General features: G+C 35.7%; 1 protein-coding gene across 1 annotated transcript in view; it reads left to right on the forward strand.

Moving 5' to 3' along the window:
- The window catches only part of LEMD3 (LEM domain containing 3), a 69,658-nt gene that overhangs the window by 17,577 nt on the left and 29,138 nt on the right, over positions 1–22,943 (forward strand). The window contains exons 2-4 of the mRNA XM_043446328.1: positions 15,920–15,957; positions 20,444–20,510; positions 22,810–22,877. Coding sequence (XP_043302263.1) covers positions 15,920–15,957; positions 20,444–20,510; positions 22,810–22,877 — 173 coding nt within the window. The remainder of the gene's footprint in view (positions 1–15,919; positions 15,958–20,443; positions 20,511–22,809; positions 22,878–22,943) is intronic.

Raw genomic sequence — 22,943 nt, forward strand, 5'->3', positions numbered from 1 at the left:
TTTCTTTTCTGTCTCTTCATTCCTGTTCTTATGCTGGCCTAAGCTTCTTGCTATTCTGCTATGATCTTGGTTAAACATCTAAGTGCTCAGTACTTCACATTTTTCCTTTTTTTTTTTTAAAAATTGAGATATAATTGACAGTGTATTAAAGGTATGCTATTAATACATAATGATTTGATGTATGTATGTTTTGTGAAGTGATAATCACTAAGTTTAGTTAACATCCATCACCATATATAGTTACAATTTTTTTCTTGTGATGAGAACTTTTAGGAGTGACTATCTTAGCTGCTTTCAGTATATAGTGTAGTACTATCAGCTATAGTCACCACACTGTCCATGACATCCCCAGGACTTATAACTGGAAACTTGTACCTTTGGATCACCTTCACCCATTTCTCCCACCTCCCTACCCCCACCTCTGGCTGCCATGAGTCTGTTCAGTGTCTATAAGTTTTGTTTTGTTTTGTTTTAGATTCCACATACAAGTAAGATCATACAGAATTTGTCTTTGTTTGACTGATTTCATGTAGCATAATGTCCTGTAATAAATAGTAGGTCCACTTATTGGGTGCTAGGCAAGTATAAACATAAATGTTTACACTTAAGCATTTAAATCTTAAGCAGTTTGTTTACATATTTTGACAAATGAAGAATTTGTAATGGAAGACTAGGCTAATCACTTAGTCCAAGATTGCAGGTCAGAGAGAGGAGTTAAGGAGTTAGGTTGTTGGTTGAACTGTGGCAGTATGAATCGAAAGCTCACCCCCTAACTATTGTACTATATTGCATTTCTCTCACATTCCCTCTTTCCCTTTTAACAAATTGCAACTCTGATTTTCTGAGTTCAACTACTTTCACCTAAATGATAAGAGAAATTCATTTGATTGAATTCACAATATTATAGAATTCTGATAATAAAAATATGATTTTGATAAAATTTGATAATGTGATGATCTTTAGTGAGAACTGAGCCAGTATGGAATCAGAACTTAATCCTGTTCTCTGAATCATCCTTCATTCTTATAAGTGTTGTAGTTGGGTTGCCTCCATTTTTCAGTTGGAAGTTAGGTCAGTAGTTCCCAACTTAATGGGCCGAGAACACGTGGGAACACCACCCGTTACAAGATATTGTCTGATGACCTAATGGATGATTTGCCTTTCTCATATTGTGCTGTTATTTTTAACTATGTATCAATACTACCATGATTAGAATATAAAAAATTACATATTCATGATAGAATTTTGTCATATTTTCTTAGTGTGTGAATACTAAAAATACTACCTTGGGGATCTGAACATCTTGATGTAAATGAAATCCTTTAACTTGTAAAGAAACATTGCTTAAAACATGCTATAAAGAAATTATATACACTGGTTATATTTTAGAATTTGTTTTCAAGGCAATCATAGTGAATAATGGGAAATCAGTTGTAATATTTAAATGAATGACTAGCTTGCCAACTTTCAACTGGTAAAATCCCTTTAATCTTCTCAGAGGTGATTCGGATTTAAATACAAGATCTTTATTAACCCAAATTCTCTCTCTGATCAGTGAAATTTTGGGCATTTAGTATAAAATTCAGGTGAGGAGGCTTTGGGCAGAAAGCCTTGCCTTGGGGGTCTTCTGTTTTGTCTCTTTCTAACTTAAGAGTTTCTGAGGACTCTGTCATTTCTTCCCAGTAGCTCCAGGGCAGAGACAAGTGAGGAGTGGAGTAGTGGTGTATTGTGTCATTTTGTAAACTGAGTGCCTTCTATTTTTTTTTATTTCACGCTAGGATTGGGAAAAAAATGAAAAAAGTAAGATTTATTAGTCTCTTTTCTCCCCACATTGCTAAGTATAGTCACAAACCATCCCATTTTATGTTAGTTTGCTAGATAAAGTCTCAAAGAGGGTGACTTGCCGAAGGTCCCAAGTCATAAATTTTGAAGCGCGTATTCCTTGCTCCAGAGATTTTTCTTTTTCATTTTACCTCACTGCCTTTCAGTGTGAAGAGTTTTTTTTCATTCATCTAAATGACATGATTTCAGAAGTAAGCATTACTTGAGGAAAATTTTATTTAAATTATAAAAATGTAATTTGTAATTTTAGATTAACAAATTATTTTTGGCTGCACTGGATTGCTGTGTGTGGGTTTTCTCCAGTTGTGACAGGTGGGGCCTGGTCCTAATGGCGGCGCCCGGGCTTCTCACTGCAGCGCCTTCTCTTGCTGCAGAGCCCTGGCGCAGAGCACGCAGGCCTCAGGAGTCCGGCACACGGCTCAGCAGCTGGCGCCTCCCAGGCGCTGGAGCACAGGCTCAGCCGTCCTGGGGCCTGGGCTCGGTGCTCCTTGGCGTGTGGGACCCTCCCAGACCCGGGGTCAAACCCTCTGTCCCCCTGCACTGGCAGGTGACGCTCGCCCACGGCGCCACCAAAGAAGGCCTGTAATTTGCATTTAATAATTTTAATAGGTTGAAATTAATATATTAAAGTTATAAATTAATATTGTGTCACCCAAGAAGGAAAAAGAATAAAGATACCACTCAGTTAGTTTGAAAATATTTAGTGCCTTTATAAGAAAATTCTGTAATACTTGAGCTAGAAAATGAGAGAAATAGAATGATGTAGGGTCGTTGCCTAAATTTTATTGTGGGCAGAATATTAGTCCACATACATTTTAAAAGATAATGGTACAACCTTCTGTTGGGTTTGTTTCAGTCACTGCAGTCACTCGGTCGTGTCTGACTCATTGTGACTCCATGGACTGCAGCACACCAGGCTTCCCTGTCCATCACCAACTCCTGGAGCTTGCTCAAACTCATGTCCATCGAGTTGGTGATGCTATCCAACCATCTCATCCTCTATCGTCCCCTTCTTCTGCTTTCAGTCTTTCCCAGCAGCAGGTTCTTTTCCAATGGGTCAGTTCTTCACTCCAGGTGGCCAAAGTATTGGAGCTTCAGCATCAGTCCTTCCAATGAATATTCAGTCAGGATTGATTTCTTTTATGATTGACTAGTTTAATCTTTACCCTTGCAGTCCAAGGGACTCTCAAGAGTCTTCTCCAACACCACAGTTCAAAAGCATCAATTCTTCAGCGCTCAGCTTTCTTTATGGTTCAGGTCTCATTATCCATTCATGACTACTGGAAAAACCATAGCTTTGACTAGATGGACCTTTGTTGGCAAAGTAATGTCTTTTTTGTGTGTGTGTGGGGAGGGGGTTGGTTTAGATTGCTTATTTAATTTTATTTATTTTAAGCAAATGCCTCCTTTCTTTAAAATTCTTTTTTGGTAATTTTGTAATGGATTTTGTAAATACATGGTGATATGGATTTTGATGTTTTAAAGCAAGATTAAAGCTTGTAGAGTATACATTTGTGGGGGTGAGAAACAGCTTAAGGTAGTAAATAAAAATTCTGGCCAGTCAGTTTGCTTACTAGAACAGACATAACATGAATGTGAATATATATATGTAATCTTGTGCTTTAATTTATAAGACTTTCTTCCTACCAGTTTATTACAGATTTGTTGCCATACTTTTTGGGGGACGGGGCCTATTTTTGTTAATAAATTTTGATTCTAAGGGAAGGAAGTTTCCACTGAATGAATAAAAGCAGATGAAAAAAGTCAACATTTTTGTCTTATACAATCACCTTAGAGTTTTAAAGTACTTTTAGAAGTCACTGGCTGCTTTGGAAAGTAGGATTTGGGAGAAGATGTTTTAGTTCATCTCTCAAGAGTGTTAAACTGGAGGTTTACTCAGCATTTCTGGACTTTGACTGTAAAGACTTTAGGAATCAGTTCAGCTCAAGGTACTCTGGGTCTCTACTGCATGCAGTTATTTCACTTCTTAAAACAATACTGAGAACCAGGTGGTGGTATCATTCCCTTTAGATTAGGAAACTGGGAACTGGGGCTTAGGGAGGTTAAGAAACTTGTCTAAAGTTAGTAAGTAGTAGAACCAAGATTTCAGTACAGAGAATTTGATTTCCGGCATTGGGATCTTTGTCCTTGTACAGTACTGTCTACCTGGATTTCATTCGAAATTATCTTCACCAGCTCCCCCTCCCCCAAAAGTTTTATATTCTACTAGACCAGGAGTTCTTAACCCGCTGTGGTCGCTGAACCTTAAAGAAGCCATCAGTGGACTCCAGGTAAACTCCTTGAAATTAGATGCAAATTTTGAATGTGTATTCATTTTTCTTGGGATAGGGTCCACAGATTTTGGCAATTTCTCAAGGGTCTCTGACCCTCCAAGGTAGTGAGAATCACTGCACTGTAAGCTGTTCTGAGGAAGGTACTATGAATTTTCATCTTTGTATTCCTTAGCATCTGGTTTTTTGATTGCTCAGAAATATTCGTTGAAGAGAATTGAACGAATAAGAGATAGTATGTGGGGAAGTAAGCTTAGAATTGGTCATAATTTGGGAATTTTAAGATGCCTTGAAATGTTTACTAAATGAGTATGAGAGCATTAGTTTTATTTACTTGGTTCAGAAAACTGTTTTGTTACTGACAAGTTTGAATTTTCAACTCTAGTATATAGTAACCCTATAAAGTTAGGTTTTTTGAAGTCAGAGCATAAATTAGCAGAATTTAAGTGTGTTCAGAAATGCCACTGATAAGTCCTCTAGATCTAGAGGCTGCTGTGTGGTTTCTCTAAAAGGCCAGTTTTGTTTGTGTTTTTTGTTGTTTTCATCTAGTGTAAGAATGAAGTGTTTTAGTACTTGGTGGAGCTCTAAGGTCCGTAGTACATCTTTTTTTTTTTCATAGTACATCTTTAAACATTAAAATCATACTCAGTGCTTAAAGTATTCCTAGTCGTGAGAGCCACATGGAAACTGAGAGCAGCTGAGGGAATGGCAGTGTCCTATCTCCCATCTCAGGCTTTGTCTAGAGCACATGTGTTTTGACTGTATCAGGGTAGATTGGTTGTTGGGAATTGCATGCTTTATTTTTTTTTTCTAAGTGGTTGTTCATGTTCACAAGTATTTATTCGTATTCTCTCTCTACTACAAGTAAAAGTTAAAAGTAGACATTAGGTGAAAATCTGATGAGTCCAGCATATGTTGTACTTTCTGTTCAAGCATGAGTTTTACTCTCAAGGTTTCATATATTTTTACCAACAAAAAAGTTTCTTCGACTATTTTACCATGTCAAAACTGCTTACATTTTATCGAATGTTTTTTCCTTTTTTTTTTTTTTTGACCTAGTGATGACATATTTAAATTCCTCTATTTGCCGAATGACTTCAATTTCATCTGCTTTCTTCCAGAGCTAAAAGACAAGATATAACGTTTGAGCACACTGCTCATACATTCGGTGTTGAGGGGTTTTGTTTTTTGGTTTTTTTTTCCTGTTAGCTCCAAGTTCAGTTTACATGTTAGTTTTGGTCATGCTTTAATCTCTATGCTTTGTCTTTGCACATAGTGCCCCTTTGCCTGGTCTCTGTTTAATGTGTGGAATAAGAACTGTTTTTTGTTTTTTTCAGTTTTGTTCACTTTTTCATTGCACTGCAGCTTTTCTTTCTCCAGCTTTCTTATTTGAATAATGTCTCCTTGCTGCTCAAAACTAACCATGCATTGTGACTGAGAATGTTACTAAGTAGAAGGAAAGTGTTAGTCGCTCAGTGTCCGACTCTTTGCAACACCATGGACTCCAGCAGGCTCCTCTGTCCATGGGGTTCTCCAGGCAGTAATACTGGAGTGGGTTGCCGTTTCCTTCTCCAGGGGATCTTCCCAACCCAGGGATCAAACCTGGGTCTCCTGCATTGCAGGCAGATTCTGTACCGAGTCACAAGGGAAACCCTAAGTAGAAGGAAAATCTCATGAATTTAATTGTATGGGAAGTGCATGTTGTTTTATTGCAGTGTGCTGAAGATGAGTTGTACAGTGTATCACAGATTCTGTTTGGATTTCTAAATTCTCTTTTAGCAATATTCTTTTAGAACAGTTTCTTTTGTATTCTTGGCAACATAAACCTTGAGGAAGTGTTACAACCAGTCTCCAGTGTATAACAGTTAATGTTTAAAATCTCTTAATACAGTGAGCTGTCACCATGTTTAATAAATTACAGTATTGTATTAACATAAATTCCTTTGGGTGCCAAGATATCTGTTGCACAGATGCTTGCTGTTATTTATAGGTTTGTTTCTAACCTTTGTAGGTTGACTTTTATTTTTCTGTTTATTTGTCACCATGCAGTAGCATAATTCTTTAACTGGCATATATGCAAAATAGTTTTCAAGAAGAGACTATGAAAGTACTGAAAAAGCAGATCACTCAAAACTTTTGAACCTTAAGCAGTATAGTAAGATAAAGTTCCATAATTTAAATAGATATATTGTCTTTATTTGCATGTTCTTCTATGGCCTTTCTTCCCAACATTGGGTGAACTACAGAAGTGTCTTTAGCTGACAAAACTAGATGGTGGCAGTAGCCTGATTGTTTCTCTTTGGTTTTGAACCTCTGAGACCAGGTGCTGGGGTGGGGAAAAATTCGTGTTTGTGTTTTATTTTAGAGTAAGCTGTTGGCATTTTCTGTAAGTCTGAGTCTTCTTTTGGATTAAACATTTTTTGAGTGGGAACTTCAATTTTATTTGCTAGTCAGGTTCAGTAATCAGTAACTCATATTCTTCTTTAAGTTATGGATACTCTATTAAAATATCAGAGTTAATTTTTAGAAGGAATGTGTAATATTTTCATGTGCTAGTGATCTAATTTTCTAATTTGTAATTATTTTAGGTAAATGAAGCCAGTTTTGTAAAATCATTGGTAGCTGAACTACCTCCAGTTCAGGAGATTAAATTTATTAGAAAATAGTTTTGAATATTTGTAAACATTTACTTTTTAAAAGTTACTAGACACAAACTCCTACATTTTGCTACTTCCCTATTTCTCACACTATTTTAGTAAAATAGGATAAAATCTTATCTGTAAATGTAAATTACATGAATTTGTAAAAATAAGACTATAGTAGCCAGGTCTTTCTAAAACAAAACAAAAAAACTCTTACATTCCAGTAAGTCTTCTAGTTTTTTGCATAAGAGGAACTTTTCAGTTTTTAGTTTGTTAAGAATTTAACTTGGAAGGAAAAAAAAATTTTTTTTTTCTTGTACAATAAGCTGCAGCTATTATAATTGGGGTTTTAACCTAATGTATTTAGGAATTGAAGTGGTGTTTTACCAGTTCTCTGGTAGGATTTTAGCACCATTAATGAATGGGGCTTCCCTGGTGGCTCAGTGGTAAAGAATCTGCCTGCCAATGCAGAAGACGGGAGTTCGATCTTTCGGTCGGGAACATCTCCTGGAGAAGGAAATGCCTACCCACTCCAGTATTCTTGCCTAGAGAATCCCATGGACAGAGGAGCCTTGGGGGCTACAGTCCACAGGGTTTTGAAAGAGCTGAATATGACTTAGCAACTAAACAACAACCACCATTAACAAATACTTATTGTTTTGTTTTTTTCTACTTTTCCTCCCCTCGTATTTTATTATGAAACATTTCAAACAGGAATTTGAAAGGTTGTGCTGTGAGCACTGTAGATTCTACGGTTTACATTTTCTTTATTTGCTTTACTATGTATCTTATTCATCATTCTTTCCATCCACTGTTGTTTTTAAAAAATATATCTAAGTAAATTGAAGATATTAGAATATTCCACCCTTACATACTTCATGAATGTTAGTAATTAAGAGTGGAGGTTCTTTTTCTTTTTAGATAAAATTTGCATGTAGTCAAATGCACAGATTTTTAATGTACCATCAGATGAGTTTCAGGGAACACATCTAGCCGTGTAACGCAAACCCCTGCAGATTTAGAACGTTACCTTCACCTCTTCTTCCTCCTGCCGTCAATACACTGTCACTGTTCTGTTGTTTTCACCATAGATTTATTTTGTTTATTCTAAAACTTCATATAAGTGGGTTCATAGAATACTCTTTTGTGAGGCTTTTTCACTCAGCATGATCTTTTTGAGGTACATTAATGTTGCATTTTCTAGTAGTTCATTCCATTTTATAACTTTTGGTTTATTTTGAAACCTCAGGTGTACTTTACACAGAAATTATTTGTCCCTTCCTGAATCCTTAAAGCACTCTATACTAAATTCTAAGGTATTTGTTATATCATAGATACTCACTTATCTTCACTACTCCGTAAGCAACATGTTTTCAGAGCATGGCGTATAAAAGATGCCCCACTAATACTTGTTGAACGGTCTATAGTTAAAAGTCTTTCTTACCGCTTTTGTTACAGAGATCCCAAACTTGAGTTACAATTATAATGTAAAACTAGTGCTTGGATGACTGGAGAAGGAAATGGCCACCCACTCCATTTCTTGTCTGGAGAATCACATGGACAGAGGAGCCTGATGGGCTCCAGTCCATGGGGTCCCAAAGAGTCAAGAGACAACTGTGGGACTAACACTAGTGCTTGGATGAAGATTAAATAAAATTTTAATTATAGTCTGTTGTCAATTTTTTCCAAGGGAGTCTTCATTTTTATGGTGAGCAAATGTGAGACTTTCAAATACCATAATGATTTGTAGCATATAGGGGTGAAGAGTGGGAATCAGTCAAATAATAAGACTATTGCCAGTTTAATTATGACTTTGACCTTTTATTTCTCTGAATACATTATTTCAGTTTTCATTATATTCTTGGTACTTTGATAATCACATTTACAGCCCTTTTTATTTTATAGAGTCACCGTGTACATTTCTTATTCTTTAAGAAAACTTATTTGGAAGTAGCATAGGATCATTGCCTCTCAGAATAGGGCAAGTGAAAAGTTGGGAGTCTTATAAGATATGAAAAGTGGAGAAGCATCTGTGTTTTTGCCCTTCTCGTCTCTTTCACTGATTATCCCAATCTAGATCTGTATCTCTGTAAATCCAGATAGATAGGTAGGCTTAATATGGAAAGGTTATTTATGAGTAGAACACAGTGGTACAAGAGTTTGCCTTAGGCAAATTTTATAGTAGGCAGTTCTTGTCCATAAAATTCTGCCTATTTTGATTGCAGATTTAATCTCAATATTCACAGCAATTTACTAGGTACATTTGAAATGAGCTGTTCCTGAGTTTTAAAATGACCATATATTTAATAGAGCCATGAAACAATAGGTGAGCTCGCAGAGAACAAATGGGCAACAGTGCTGTGTTGCAAAAGAATGTACGGCCTTGTTCACCATGTCCATTTTTAGATCAGTCTGGCTGGCAGTGAAATGCAGAAGTGCTTGCCACACAGGTGCAGTGTTCTGCAGCTGTTGGAAACATTTGCCCTCCCACCTACCCTGCACTCCCCAGCTCTCTCACTTCTTCACATATAATTATGCTCTGTTTAAACTATTAATGCCAGAAGATGGGATTTGAGAATTTGAATGTCTGTTTACAACTAGGTACAACTCGGAGAGATAATTGGTCATTTAAGCAGCTGAATTTAATTGTCTAGATGACTTGAAGTTTCCAAAAACTAACAACCTAGCCTTAAGGTCAGAGTTTTAGAATTACAAGGGACTGCCTTTACCTTTGAAAGAGCATGTCTGCAGAGTTACTGACCTCCAGACTGAACTTCTTGAGGACAGCGCTTATATTTATATTTTTAATCTGCTGCAACAAGCATAATGCTTGGCACCTAGTAGGTAGGCACTTGATATATGTTTGTGAGTATCTTAGATTAGCAGATGAAGCCAAAGTATTATTTAGATGTGATATGGTTCTAAGTCCGAAAACTATGATTTTTTTTTTTTAAGCAGATGCCTCATGGTAAGTTTTATAGCAGCCTTGAGAACAAAGTGCTGCGGCAGCAGAGAGAAAGGGAATGGTCAGTGCTGCCCATGGTGGTCGTTGGATACTTTATGTTTTCATATATTGTGGAAAATCTTTTCCTAGACTACAGTTTAGAGAACTTGGTTTTGAAGAGTTTTTATCATCTTAAGAGACATCAGTGTATTTTCCCTAAAGCAGTGTCTTTTCCTCCTTATCCCCATTTTAGGCAATTTTCATGCATTACATAAGGAGATTAAAGTTTAATGATTCCAAATCTGAAAGTTCTAGAGAAGAATGTTTTCTGTAAACTGACTAGAACAAATATTTTCTTTTCTGTAGTTGCCTTTTCTTTTCTGAAAAGAAAGTAGGCTTTGGAGTCAGACTTAGGTTTGAATCCCAGCTCTTTAAACAGCATTTACCTGAAGGAAGCAATTTAACCTCCTCATGCATCAGTTTCTCTGTCCATAAAATAGGGGTAATACCTGCTGTAAAATAGTGGTATAAGGAGAAATAAGCTACTTCCTAAAAGTGTGGCACCAGTGTTCCTGGAACATATCAAGAATTTAAGAAATACTACTTCCTTTTCATTCAAAGGGGAATCTTGTGGAGGTGAGCAGGATTGTAGTGCTTCTCTGGCATCAGGGAAGCTGTTGGAGGAGGCGGCACTGTGCCTTTAGGCTGCTCTTCTTTCGCCATGTATTAGTACACAATATCTGCAAGGCAGGTAGAGATGTTGCAGTCTTGTTGTTGGTGGAAACAAAAAACTGATAGTTAAATTAAAAGATAGTAGGGATACTGAGAGTAAATACGTAGAGGTTCTGAGAAGAGGAAGCTCCTGATAAACTGCAGTTGTTAGGCATCCTTCGTGTCTGTAGGAAAGCTTCAAACTGGACCTTAAAGACAGAATGAAGGAGAACGGAAAACATTAAGAGGATCAGAAGGATAAAAAGTGCAGAGCCTCTTTGGCAGAAATTTTTTCCCACCTTTACTCAGGTATAATTGACATAGAACATCGTGTAAGTTTAAGGTGTGGAAGTGTCAATTTGGTAAATTTATGTATTGCAAAATTATTACCACCTTAGCATTAGCCACCACCTCCAACCTGTCACAGGTTCTTTTTTGTGGTGAGAACATTTAATATCTATTGCTCTTAGCAGCCTGCAAGTTTTTTACAGTATTGTTAGCTATAATCACTGTGCTGAACATTAAATACCCAGAATTTGCCAGTCTTGCAACTATAACTTTACCCTTTGACCAGTATTTCCCCCATTACCCCCACTGCCCATCCCCTGGTAACTACCACTCTACTCTCTGTTTCTCTGAGTTTGGCTTTTTTTAGATTCCACAGATAAGTGATATCATACCGTATTTGTCTTTCTTCATCTGAATTATTTCACTTAGCACAATGCCCTTAAGGTCATCTATGTTATTGCAAATGGCAGGACTTCCTTCTTTCTCATGACAGAATAATACTCCATTTGTACATACGTACTGTGTCATCTTTATCCATTCACCCAATGACAGGTTGTTCCCGTATCTTGGCTATTATCAATAATGCTGTGATGAATATAGGGGTGCAGATCTCTCTTTGAGATCATGTTTTCATTTCCCTTGGATGTATACCTCATAGTGAGATTTGCTGATCATATGGTAGTTCTGTTTTTAATTTTTTTGAGGAACTTCTATACTGTTTTCCATAGAGACTATACCAATTTACGTTCCCACCAACAGTGTATAAAGGTTCCCTTTTCTCCCCATTCTCACCAAATTTATCTCGTCTTTTTAAGGATAGCCATTTTAACAGGTATGAGGTGATATCTCACTGTGGTTTTGATTTCCAGTCCCCTAATGGTTAGTGATGTTGAGCACGTTTTCATATACCTCTTGGCCATTTGTATGTCTTTAGAAAAATGTCTGTTCAGTTCTTCCTGGCAGAATATTTTTATATGGCTGGTTATAGTAGTTTCAACTATTTAGAACAGAAAAATGGGGCTAACTGAAACTGTCTTTGCTGATGTAGAGGAAGCAGGAGGAAAGTATTCTGAGAGTGACCTGTCACTTATTATGTGTGTCTTTCTTTTAAAGCATAAGCCAGGTAGCATGCTTCCTATTCTCTGAGATTTCTTGCTCAGATTAATAGATAAAAAATCTTCAAAATCCTATATTATCTTACCTATTAATTCCCTTAGATAATCTTTGACTTCATTTCTTGCTATTTGCTCTCTCATCCGCACAGCTCTATTTCCAGGAGTAATATGACTGACATGCTACTGCTTCACAGCCTGCGGACTTGTTTCTGTTTGTAAACCTCTTCCTTCAGGTATCCATGTGGCTTGTTCCCTCAGCTCTCTCAGCTTTCTACTCCAGTGCAGTCTGAGGAAAGAGGAGAAAAGGGAGCTCTTGTACCCTGTTGGTGGGAATGTAAAAATTGGTACAGGCATTAGGGAAAACAGTATAGAAGTTCCCTCACATGTCAAATGCCATTCCTACGGTTTTATTTCCAAAGTGCTTAGAACCATTTCACATGTATTGTAAAAAGTGCATTTGCTCATTGTCTCTTCTAATCCTTCTAAAATATAAACTCCTTGAGGGCAGATACTTTTTTTTTTTATTCACGGCCACACTTCCAGTGCCTAGCGCAAACTAGACAAGAAATACTTATTTATTAAATGAATAAACTTTCTCTTTCTTTCTGTGTTGTGAAAGAACTTTGGTCACCATAGACTTTTTTTTCCTTTAGTGCCATTGAATGACCAAAATGGGGCCTTCCTGAGGAAAGCATCAGTTCATTTGGTTAACGTTAAACATGTGCTTTGCAAATACAGACGTGCCTCAGAGATACTGTGGGTTTGATTCCAGACTTACTGTAATAAAGTGAATATTGCAATAAGGGGAGTCACAGGAAATTTTTGTTTCCCAGTGCCTATAAGAGTTATGCTTACACTGTACTGTCTAAAAAATGTGTCTAAAAGCATTATGTCTAAAAACAAAAACCTAAGTAGACTTCATTTTTTTCCCTTTTTATCTGAGAATTCATAATGGTTGACAATTTGGTCTCACCCTAAGAGAATGGAAAAAGTTTACACTTGGTTAGAAAGGGTCAGTAAAACTAGTAACATTTTTGAAATTTATTTGAGAGAGAGAGGTTTAGAGAAGGGGAGTCAACAGTATGTCTTGTAAGTAAGTAGGGAAAGTATCACAAGATTTGAATTAGTTCCCTGAAGCAAAATGTGATGGGAAATCATTGAACAATTTTGGAGAGTCTAGTAGTATAATTAAAGACATGTTTTTAGGACTTTGATTTTTGCTAGGACAGTCAAAAGAAGAGAAATCAAAATTTTAAGGACATTTATAAAGAAAAGTTTGGTGTATTTGAAGTTTGAAATAATCTGAACAAGAAAAATGAAGGAAAAATGGCCACAACAGGAGAAAAAGCATTTGAGAAAAAGCAGTAATGGGACGCTGTTTGGGATGTAGGGAATATAGGAGGACAGTGTTTGAAATACCAACTTGTTATTATCATAGTTTTAGGATAAGCGATAAGAGGGCTTCCCTAGTGGCTGAGTGGTAAAGAATCCACCTGACAATGCAGGTGATGCAGGTTCGATCCCTGGATCAGGAAGAGCCCCTAGAGAAGGAAATAGCAGCTCACTCCAGTATTCTTGCTTGGAAAACCCCATGGACAGAGGAGCTTGAAGGGCTTACAGTTTGTAGAGTCATAAAGAGTCGGACATGATTAAGTAAGTAAACAACAACAACAACAAAGCAATAACTATAATTTACTCTCAGTTTCCATCCTTAGAAAAGAGGCTAGAAAGTGAGGTGACAATTTTTTTTTTCCTGTAAATTGCTTTTAGAATATGGTTTTTTCTCTACAATGGCCTAATTAGCAGGGGAGGGAGGAATATTTTCACTAGGGATAACAGTATGTTTTTTATTCATCTATGATCATAGATGAATTACCTATAATCATAGGTAATGTGGGTGAAAGAAAAAGTACTGATGTAGTTTCAGAAATACTGAAATGATTTGGGGGAATAAAAGATGCATAGAAATGCTTTTGGTTTGTTAAAACTGATGTTTTTAGATGGAGTTTCCTTTCTAATCTTAACCTCAAGACTGTGTTTACTTTTGTTTGTTAATTTAGTAGGTCTGTCTGTTAACTTAGTATGTGACAGTTTTCACGGAAGTCAGGGAACATTTTGATTTTTTTTTAGCAGTAGGTGTGTATGTTGTTGGCCTTTTAGGTATGTTATACACTCAGCTAGCTAAGTGCGTTAGATAAGAGGCCGAAACCTAGAAAGAAACAAATGGCAGAGCAGTGTTTTTCAACAGAATTATTGTTCTGCTCTTTGGCTTTCTCATTGTCATTCTATACATCTCCCTTCCCAGTTGCTCAGCCATACCCTTTTCCAGCTTTCTGCAAAATTTTAACACTTTGCTTCTATGTTAACACACAGCATTGAATAAAGAAGGGCAGATTTAGCCTAGACAGCTCAAATAGCACTTTTCAGGCACTAACTGTTCAATGCTATGCTTGACTCTGAGCATACAAACCTAAATACACATGATCCCTTGTTGTGAGAAAGTCATAGCAGAGCAACCTAGTGGGAGAACATCCACAATCTACAGTAATATTTTCATAGAGATACTTGAAGAGCTAGTTCCATTTAGTAATCTTGACAAAAACAAAAGCATAAACAGTCCAAAAGTGGTCCTCTCATGGCTTTTCTTCATAAATATTAAAACCTATATTTTAGAATTATTCTTATAGAGAGCAAATAAAATACTTGTTTTTTTAGAATCATTTGATCAATTTAAGTAGATTGACAAAGCATTTTTGGTAATATATTGAACTAAATATGGCTTTATTTTAAATTATTCAAATTTTACATTAATAAAAATTAGTGTATTAAAAAGGATCTTTTCAGTCCAAGCATGTTCTAATTCTTAACATTTTATTTAATCTTTAAGTTATATTCTCCTATTTCCTATTGAGTACTTTTGATCTTTTGTTTTTAAAAAATTTTTCTCTGCATGAAAACCCTATTGCTTTATAGAAAAATGTTGTCTGAAAATTCATTATCAAATCCTTTTAAGATGATACAGACTATGTTTTTCCCCTTTTTTTAATTGTATTTTTTAATTTAAACTGGTCTCACACATAAACTTTCTTAGAATCACGTAGTTCCTGGTTCCTATGGGACTTCCTGTTTTCTCAAATAAAAATAGAAAAGCACCTCAGAAAGGAAACCTGGTCAGTGTGAACGACTTTGTAGGCTCAGTTAGTCTTAGTTGTGTCCTGACTTACAGAGATCCAGGTATCTGAAATCTTTGAACATTTTTGCATATAATTTTAAAGTAGAGGGTAAGGAGGAGATTCTAAATAATAACTAGAAAAGTACTATATGATATTCAGCCATAAACTTGTTTGAATCTTGTGGGGAAGGATGGATGTAGGGAGGTTGGATGGAAAATGGTAAATCCTGTCTTTATAATATTTATTAGAAACAAGTTGTTTAATATTGAGACCTAATTCTTAGCTATTTTGATGTGTGTGTATGTTTCTTGACACTTTCCCAGATGTTAGCAAGGGCTAGGCAGGTTTGTCTTTTAATTACTGGAAGTAAGAATTATAAATAAATGACTCAGCTTTAAAGCATCTTGCATGTTTCCTCCAATAGTGACTGACTTTTATATTTTGAAGAGAAACCAGGTTAAGGAGCCAAAATGAAGGAAGCCATTAATAGCAGTGATCATAGGTGACACTGTATCGAGCATTTCATATGGTCTATCTCACTTACTCCCAACACCTGTATAGAGTGGGTGTCATCGCATCCTTCCCTTATAGAAGGGGAAACGACAGCCTAGAGTGGCCAAGTAGATAGTAGTACAAGGTCACTCTGCTAGCAAGCAATAGCGCTAGGACTGGAACCAAGTCTGAGACCAGAGCACCTGCTCTTAATTATTATAGAGCAAACAACAAAATCATAGAATGGTAAATATAGTAAGTCTGAAAAATTAGTTCTCTAACCTTTGTTATCATGTTTGTTTATATTTTGTTTGCATGTTTACGTTCAGTTTTAGCAGATTACGTTTTAGCATTTCTGAGGGTTTGGTTAGGGGGATTCTTAAATGATACTAACAGTTCTCTCTTTTTCTTTCCTTGATAGTAAAAAACCCCTTTGATGAAACATTTGGAAACATACAAGTAAGTAAAAAATCTTAATACTGATACTTTATGTCATTTTTTTTTTTTTTTTTATGTCATGTCATGTTTTTTATGATAAAAGTATTAGGATGAATATCAACTGACAATAGGAATTTTAAAGGTTCTTTTATGCTGAGGCATTTTGTTATTTTTGAGTATTCCTTTTCTATAGTGTAATTAAATCTGACACAGATTTTCTCCAAAGAGCGGAACTATTTATCATTTTAAGATAAAAGCTAATCGCAAAGTAAAATGGCAGGGGCAAGTGTGTGTGTGTTTTCTTCGTTGTTGGATACTCTAGCAGATTTTGCTCTTCTTTTATTCTCTTTGGATTTTTTGCTCATTGGCAGGCCTTTTCAACTGTCAGGAAGCAAAGGATTTAGAGTCTTATGCAACCTATTTATGATTCCTTTTCTTTTTAAAGGATTTATAATATTAATTTTAACCTAAGTGTTACGTGGAAATATTTTTCACTTGAGCATCATGAGTACAGGCAATACAAAGGTTGTGATATTTGAGTTTATATTATAATACACAATTAGTTGGTTTTTTTTGTTGTTGTTTTATTATTATAGGAACTGACAGTAATATAGATAGACCTGTATGGAAAATATTGTTGTGCTAAAGGATATGTACTAATGTGAAGTCATATCCATAGACTGCAACTTTAGATTGTTAGTATTGATTATTTTCAGTAGCATTTTATTGTGACGATACTTATTTTTTTTTAAAGTTTACTTTTGATCAGTTATGATATTAAGATTAACACTGCTATGTTAGTTTAAATTTGCAGTATATACTCACTGAACATTGAAAATGCAAGACTATTTTCTTCTGTATAATTTTCTACTTGGAGGAACCTGAAGTTCCTAACCTCTGAATAATAGTAATAATTATAATGAAGATAATGGCTATTCACTTATATTAAGTGTTTATTCTGTGTGAGGCACTGTGCTAAGTGATTAAAATCCATTATTATCATTTAATTAAGAACTTGATACAAATACAGAAAATATCCTTGAGACAGTTGGCTGAGATAGAAGAGGGGAATATTTAAAGGTGACACTATATGAGAAAATTTGGTGGAGTCACCCTATAGTTTGACTTTTCCTCCTATGAATCAGAATGATTGATTCAGAGAATGAGATTTGCTTCAGAGAATGATTTATATGACCAAAAGAAAATCTGGAGCTTACCAAAATACACAATTAAAAGGTAGCTATTAATATTTCAAATTAAAAGTTATTTTTGCTAATGAAAGGTTACTTTTGAAAGCTTACTTTAAATATGGATTTGTTTGTAGATCTTTAACTTGTTTTCAGGTTGATCAGTAGACACACTTCAAGCCAAGAATTAGAAGAGAGTTTGAAAAGCAGACAGAATGGAAGAAGTTTATAATGAAACTATGACCCAATATAAGTTTCTCTAAGAAAGTAACTTTGGAATTTAATATACAGACCTTTCAGGTTTACCTCTAGTTTAGCATAATGGTGCTAAAGATGATTGAACCAAAGCTTTTCTACTCTTCAAAGCTGATTTGCTCCCATTAATAAAATATTCCATAAAAACTATTCAGATCATAATTTAGTTGATCATTTGGATGGCAATTGACACCTTTGTAGTAATATAGATGGTCATTTTGAATGAGTTGCCACTGGAAAAATAATTCTTGAAAAAATTATAGTCGAGATTTTGGGGTGTTTAAATTCTTTGTATGAGACTATAATAGCATATATGTTATCCAGTATGAGATTCAGTTACATATGATTACGTTTTGTTATTTTTTCTACTTATCTCAGTTCAGTTAAGTTCAGTCGCTCAGTTGTGTCTGACTCTTTGCGACCCCATGAATCGCAGCACTCCAGGCCTCCCTGTCCATCACCAACTCCCGGAGTCCACCCAAACCCATGTCCATTGAGCCGGTGATGCCATCCAACCATCTCATCCTCTTGTCGTCCCCTTCTCCTCCTGCCCTCAATCTTTCCCAGCATCACGGTCTTTTCCAGTGAGTCAGCTCTTTGCATCAGGTGGCCAAAGTATTGGAGCTTCAGCTTCAACATCAGTCCTTCCAATGAACACTCAGGACTGATCTCCTTTAGGATGGACTGGTTGGATCTCCTTGCAGTCCAAGGGACTCTCAAGAGTCTCCTCCAACACCACAGTTCAAAAGCATCAATTCTTCGGCTCTCAGCTTTCTTATAGTCCTGCTTGTCTAGTCCAGTGTTAACAGATATGAATGGAAAGATGACGTTTATTCCCAGGCCTCTGATGTTCATTAAAGATATAATCACAGAGAACAGTGTCAAATTTTTGGATTTAGTTTTGATTTTGAAAGGGGTGTGGGAGTGGGCATGATCAAGACATGTAAAACAAAAAAATCAGTTTCTTTCCCAGATAAGAGAGGAGAGAGACTGAAAATTCTCAGCTATTTTAGTACCAAAGCTTAGTCAGATTTACCTTGGTTTTATATATCAAGTCTGTAATCAACACAATCAGTGGGACACCTCATCTTACTATATTGAACATATTTATTAAAAGTGATTTTGTGGTTTAATCTATCACAGATGCATAGCTTTCAGAATCCTGTGTTTCAGTCCCTGCAGTTACTTTTTGATGTCTGATTTTTAGTTTGGATTTTTAATCTTATTTGATAAGAACTGACTTGATTCAGAATCTAATTGAGATAGAGTTGACGGGGTGAAAAAGCAAACAGGAAAAGCAAATAGTTTGCTACTTGCTACTTGGAAAGCAAGTAGTTTGCTGAAGGATTGTCACTTATCTCTATCAACCGACTCACATAAAACCAGGGACTCTGCTAGTAGGATTGTGGCACCTCTGATGAATTTTCTTCTTCCTGTCACTCATTAAAGAGTCATGGACAAAAGTATGCCATGCATAGTGTGCAAACTTGTCTCTTCTGTCCTTGAACATACAGCGTGAAAATAAATGGATGTGATTGCATGTCACTGGGCATATGAACTTTACTTTCCTAGCTTTTTATATCCTGTATGAATTTGTTCCTGGTCACATTTATCCAATAATCCTGTTTTGTCAGAAACTTCAGGAGAAAGGAAATCATAAAGACATAACCCCTCATGAATCATGCATTTTTTCCAAATAGTTTGATAAGCTATTCTTACCCCCTCTTCTAACCTACCCTCCTCCATTGTTTATATCTGTCTCTGTTAATTGTGATTACTCTTAAACTGAGGTCTCATTGCTTTAACCTTCTTGAGAGGGTTCTTAGGTGTTGCAGGAGTCTCCACTCTGGTTTCCTTTCATATGGTCAGAATAATATTCCTGACACAAATTTCTGTTTTACTTTTCTTCTCCTAAATGTTCAGGATGAAGTCAAACTCTTTGTCTTGGTATCTAGGGCTCTCTAGCTATTGATTCCAAACTACTTTTTCGGGAGTTTGCTGAGTCAAAGTTGGCTACTGGTTATGTAAGAAATATAACCAAAGCATTTATGCTTTCAGGCCTATGCTGTGCCTTCTGCTTGGAATGCTGGTCAATTCTATTCTTTGTATGAAGCCCAGTTCAGATATTCCCTCTTCCATAAATGGATCTTCCCACCCCTCTGTCTTCTGTATTTACATTGTATTTTGTTTGCAACTATAATATAGCATTTAGTATGTTTTTTGCCCTTAAGAACAGGAATCATCTTGTTGGCGTGGATTTCTCTCTTTTCTGAGGACAGTTCTTAACGCCCAGTTGTTGTTTAGTCACTCAGTTGTGTCCAGCTCTTTGCGACCCCATAGACTGCAGCACGCCAGGCTTCCCTGTCCTTCACCATCTCCTGGAGCTTACTCAAACTCACGTCCTTTGAGTTGGCGATCCATCCAACCATCTCGTCCTCTTGTCTCCCTCTTCTCCTGCCGTCAATCTTTCCCAGCATCAGGGTCTTTTCCAGTGAGTCAGCTCTTCATGTTAGGTGGCCAAAGTATCGGAGATTCAGCTTCAGCATCAGTCCTTCCAGTGAATATTCAGGGTTGTAGATGCTCATTAAATTCTTGTTTCACTTTAATGGTTCATAAATGTATGCACGGCCACTTTGGGAGCCTCAGAGTGGTTTGAGGGTTAATCAAAAATGTCAGGTTGGTTGACATTGTGTGGTTGTCAGGTTAAAACAAAACATGAAGAAAACAGTCAATATGCATACGCTTGCGTTGTATAGAGGGGAATCGGGAGCATTGCTTTGATGGTGGGGGGAGTTTGTTTTATAGGAGACCTTTTCTGGCACTAAGGTTAGTGCCAGTATCCCAATCATCCTCAAGAAAGTAGAATATTTAGATAGTTTAGATTCTTAGGTTAAGGTTTCTTTAAAATATGGTAGCCATTGGTTAAAAATGAATTTGTCTTTCATATTAAGTAGCTTCTATGATTTTTAAATTTATTTACTATTTTTCTTTTCAAACAAAGATTATTATTTGGTGCATTTTCCCTTAGGATCAGATATTTTATAATGTTTTTCTTTTAAATTTAGGAAAGTGAGAAAAATCTTATGATGAACACTTTATACAAGCTTCATGATCGATTGGCACAGCTTGCAGGTAATTGTCTCAACATTCATAGTATGTAAAAATGTTTTGAAAATTAATTTGTATATGTAGCATGTGATAGCAATAGAAATGGTTTTTCCTAAGTTCAGTGTTGTTATGTTACATACATGTGGATATTTTCTCTTTAGAAGTTTTTATGCCCTGTAGGGAGTGAGTTTTCATTTGTATAGATATGTTTAATCAAGGCCTTTATCCTGCCTGACATATGTATATGATGAAATATAGATATATACTGTATTATATAAGTTATCACTTTTTTTATTGCACTGATAGTAACAGAATTCTGAAAGCTTGTATATCAATTGAATTGAGTAAGCAGCAAATTAAAATCATAGATCTAGTATAAAAGTACAGATTTTCTTTTGGTGGAGGTATAGGTGTCGTTTCTTTGGATAAAGTAAATAGATTACAGAATTTCTTTCTCCCGACACGTTGCGTTTTCCTCATATTCTGCTCTAAGTAAGTCTGAAAATTCTCATAAGCAGCGTATCTGCAGTTAGAACAAGAGAAGTGAATTGGCATCAAGTTTAGCATCTGTAAGCTGTAGTAGCCACCTTGTTGTTTATTTTTCACAGAACTAGACCAAAGAATTTCACCTTGTTGTTTATTATCTTTTAAGTCGTTTCACTTACTTTACATGTAATCTGAAAGAAGAAACTTTGGATTCTCTTCCTATAAACAGTTACAAGGAAGGAAAAATGTAATTTTACAAACTTTTGTATGTAGTAAGTCCTTTTGTAGAAACCAGATCATTTGTAGGAGCCTAGTAGGTAAATGTGGAACTTCTCTGGTCCAGTAGAGGCATTTAGAATCTGGATAGTTTCCCATCCTCTCACCAAGGTTTTTTTTTGGGAGGAGGAAGTTAGTTCTTTAATTCTGGTCAGTGTTTTTGGCTAATAATTCTCTGTATATCATTAAAAGCATTTTTTTGCATTGACTGATGGACTGTTACATACATATGCTGCAAACTAATGACATTAATTTGGTAGCTGTAGCACCCAGAAATAGAGTATATAATCTACATGGAATTCCTGATATTGCTCCTATAATACAAGGTTCTACAGTTGTTTCTATAGCAGTTTTTTATGAAGTGTCTTAGATCAACATAATCTGGAGTGCTTTTAAAGATACAGATACCTTCCTGTAGAGCAGGGGTCTGCAAACTTTTTATCTGTGAAGGGGCCAGATAGTAAATTTTTGGGCTTTGTGGGCTAGACTGTCTCTGTCACAGCTACTCAGTTCTGCTGTTACAGCATGAAAGTAGCCATAGATAATACATAAATGAAGGAGTGTGGCTGAGTTCCAGTAACACTTCATGTATGAAAACTGGTGGTAGGCCACAGTTGGTCTTTGGGTTTGCCAGCCTCTGCTATAGATCTGTGGAATCGGAATCTCTGAGGATGGATTATAAAGTTTGAAGACTATTTTTGGTTCATCTAATAGGTATTCTCGTTTTACAACTATGACCATTAAAATCTGGAACAAAATTTATAAAGTTGGAATATGGTTGCTTTTATGATAGAAAAATTTGCCAAAAATTTTACTTTAACTATTATACGTTAAAAAAAAATTTTTAAGTACTTGAAAGAAATAGTAGGAGAAATAAAATTGAAGTTCACTGTAAGGATAATTGATATCTTATAACCATAGAGAGCCTGGTGGGGTGAATAAAGCTTTGGATTCTCTTACAAATAGCTATGAGAAAAGGAAAGTGTAGTTTTCCAAACTTTTATATGTAGTACACCTGATTATAGCTAGAAACTTCTATCTAACTTCCCTGTTGATCTGTGTTATAATATTTTTTTAAATTTTGCACACGCCTTGTTAAAAGTCGGTTTAGTAATACTCCAAAATGGACATTTTAATTCAGATTTACTTGAGTCTTGAATTATTAACTTTAGTAATAGATGTACAAGTTAGCACAATGAATTTTCCCCCTTGAAAAATACATGCATAGAGGGCTTTCTTTGCACCAAGACCTATGAGTAGGCGTCAGTGAGCACTACTTGGTTCTTACCCCTGGCTGACAATTTCATGTGAATATGAAAGGAAGGTGTGTTTCTATGTAGATTGAAATGCATATAACGTTTGTGGTTTATGTAAAAATACTTGTTTATATTGCCTATTGGAAGTTTTTTCTAGACAATTTAAGAGTGTTTATCTTCTTTACTTAACGATTATAATAATACAATCTGTAATTGTGTATTTTATAAAAACTTTTGATTAACTATATTTGTTTTCTTTTGTTTAACATAGTACTGATTCAAAATTAATATGCTAATCTTTTCAGGAGATCATGAATGTGGCAGTTCTAGTCAGAGAACACTTTCTGTTCAAGAGGCAGCTGCATATTTGAAAGTAAGCAGTGAAATTAGAATTTTAATAGCTCTATTCTTAAAGTTAATATAAATTATTATAATTTTT

The sequence above is a fragment of the Cervus canadensis genome, chromosome 25, assembly GCF_019320065.1.
Source record: "Cervus canadensis isolate Bull #8, Minnesota chromosome 25, ASM1932006v1, whole genome shotgun sequence".
NCBI lineage: Eukaryota > Metazoa > Chordata > Mammalia > Artiodactyla > Cervidae > Cervus > Cervus canadensis.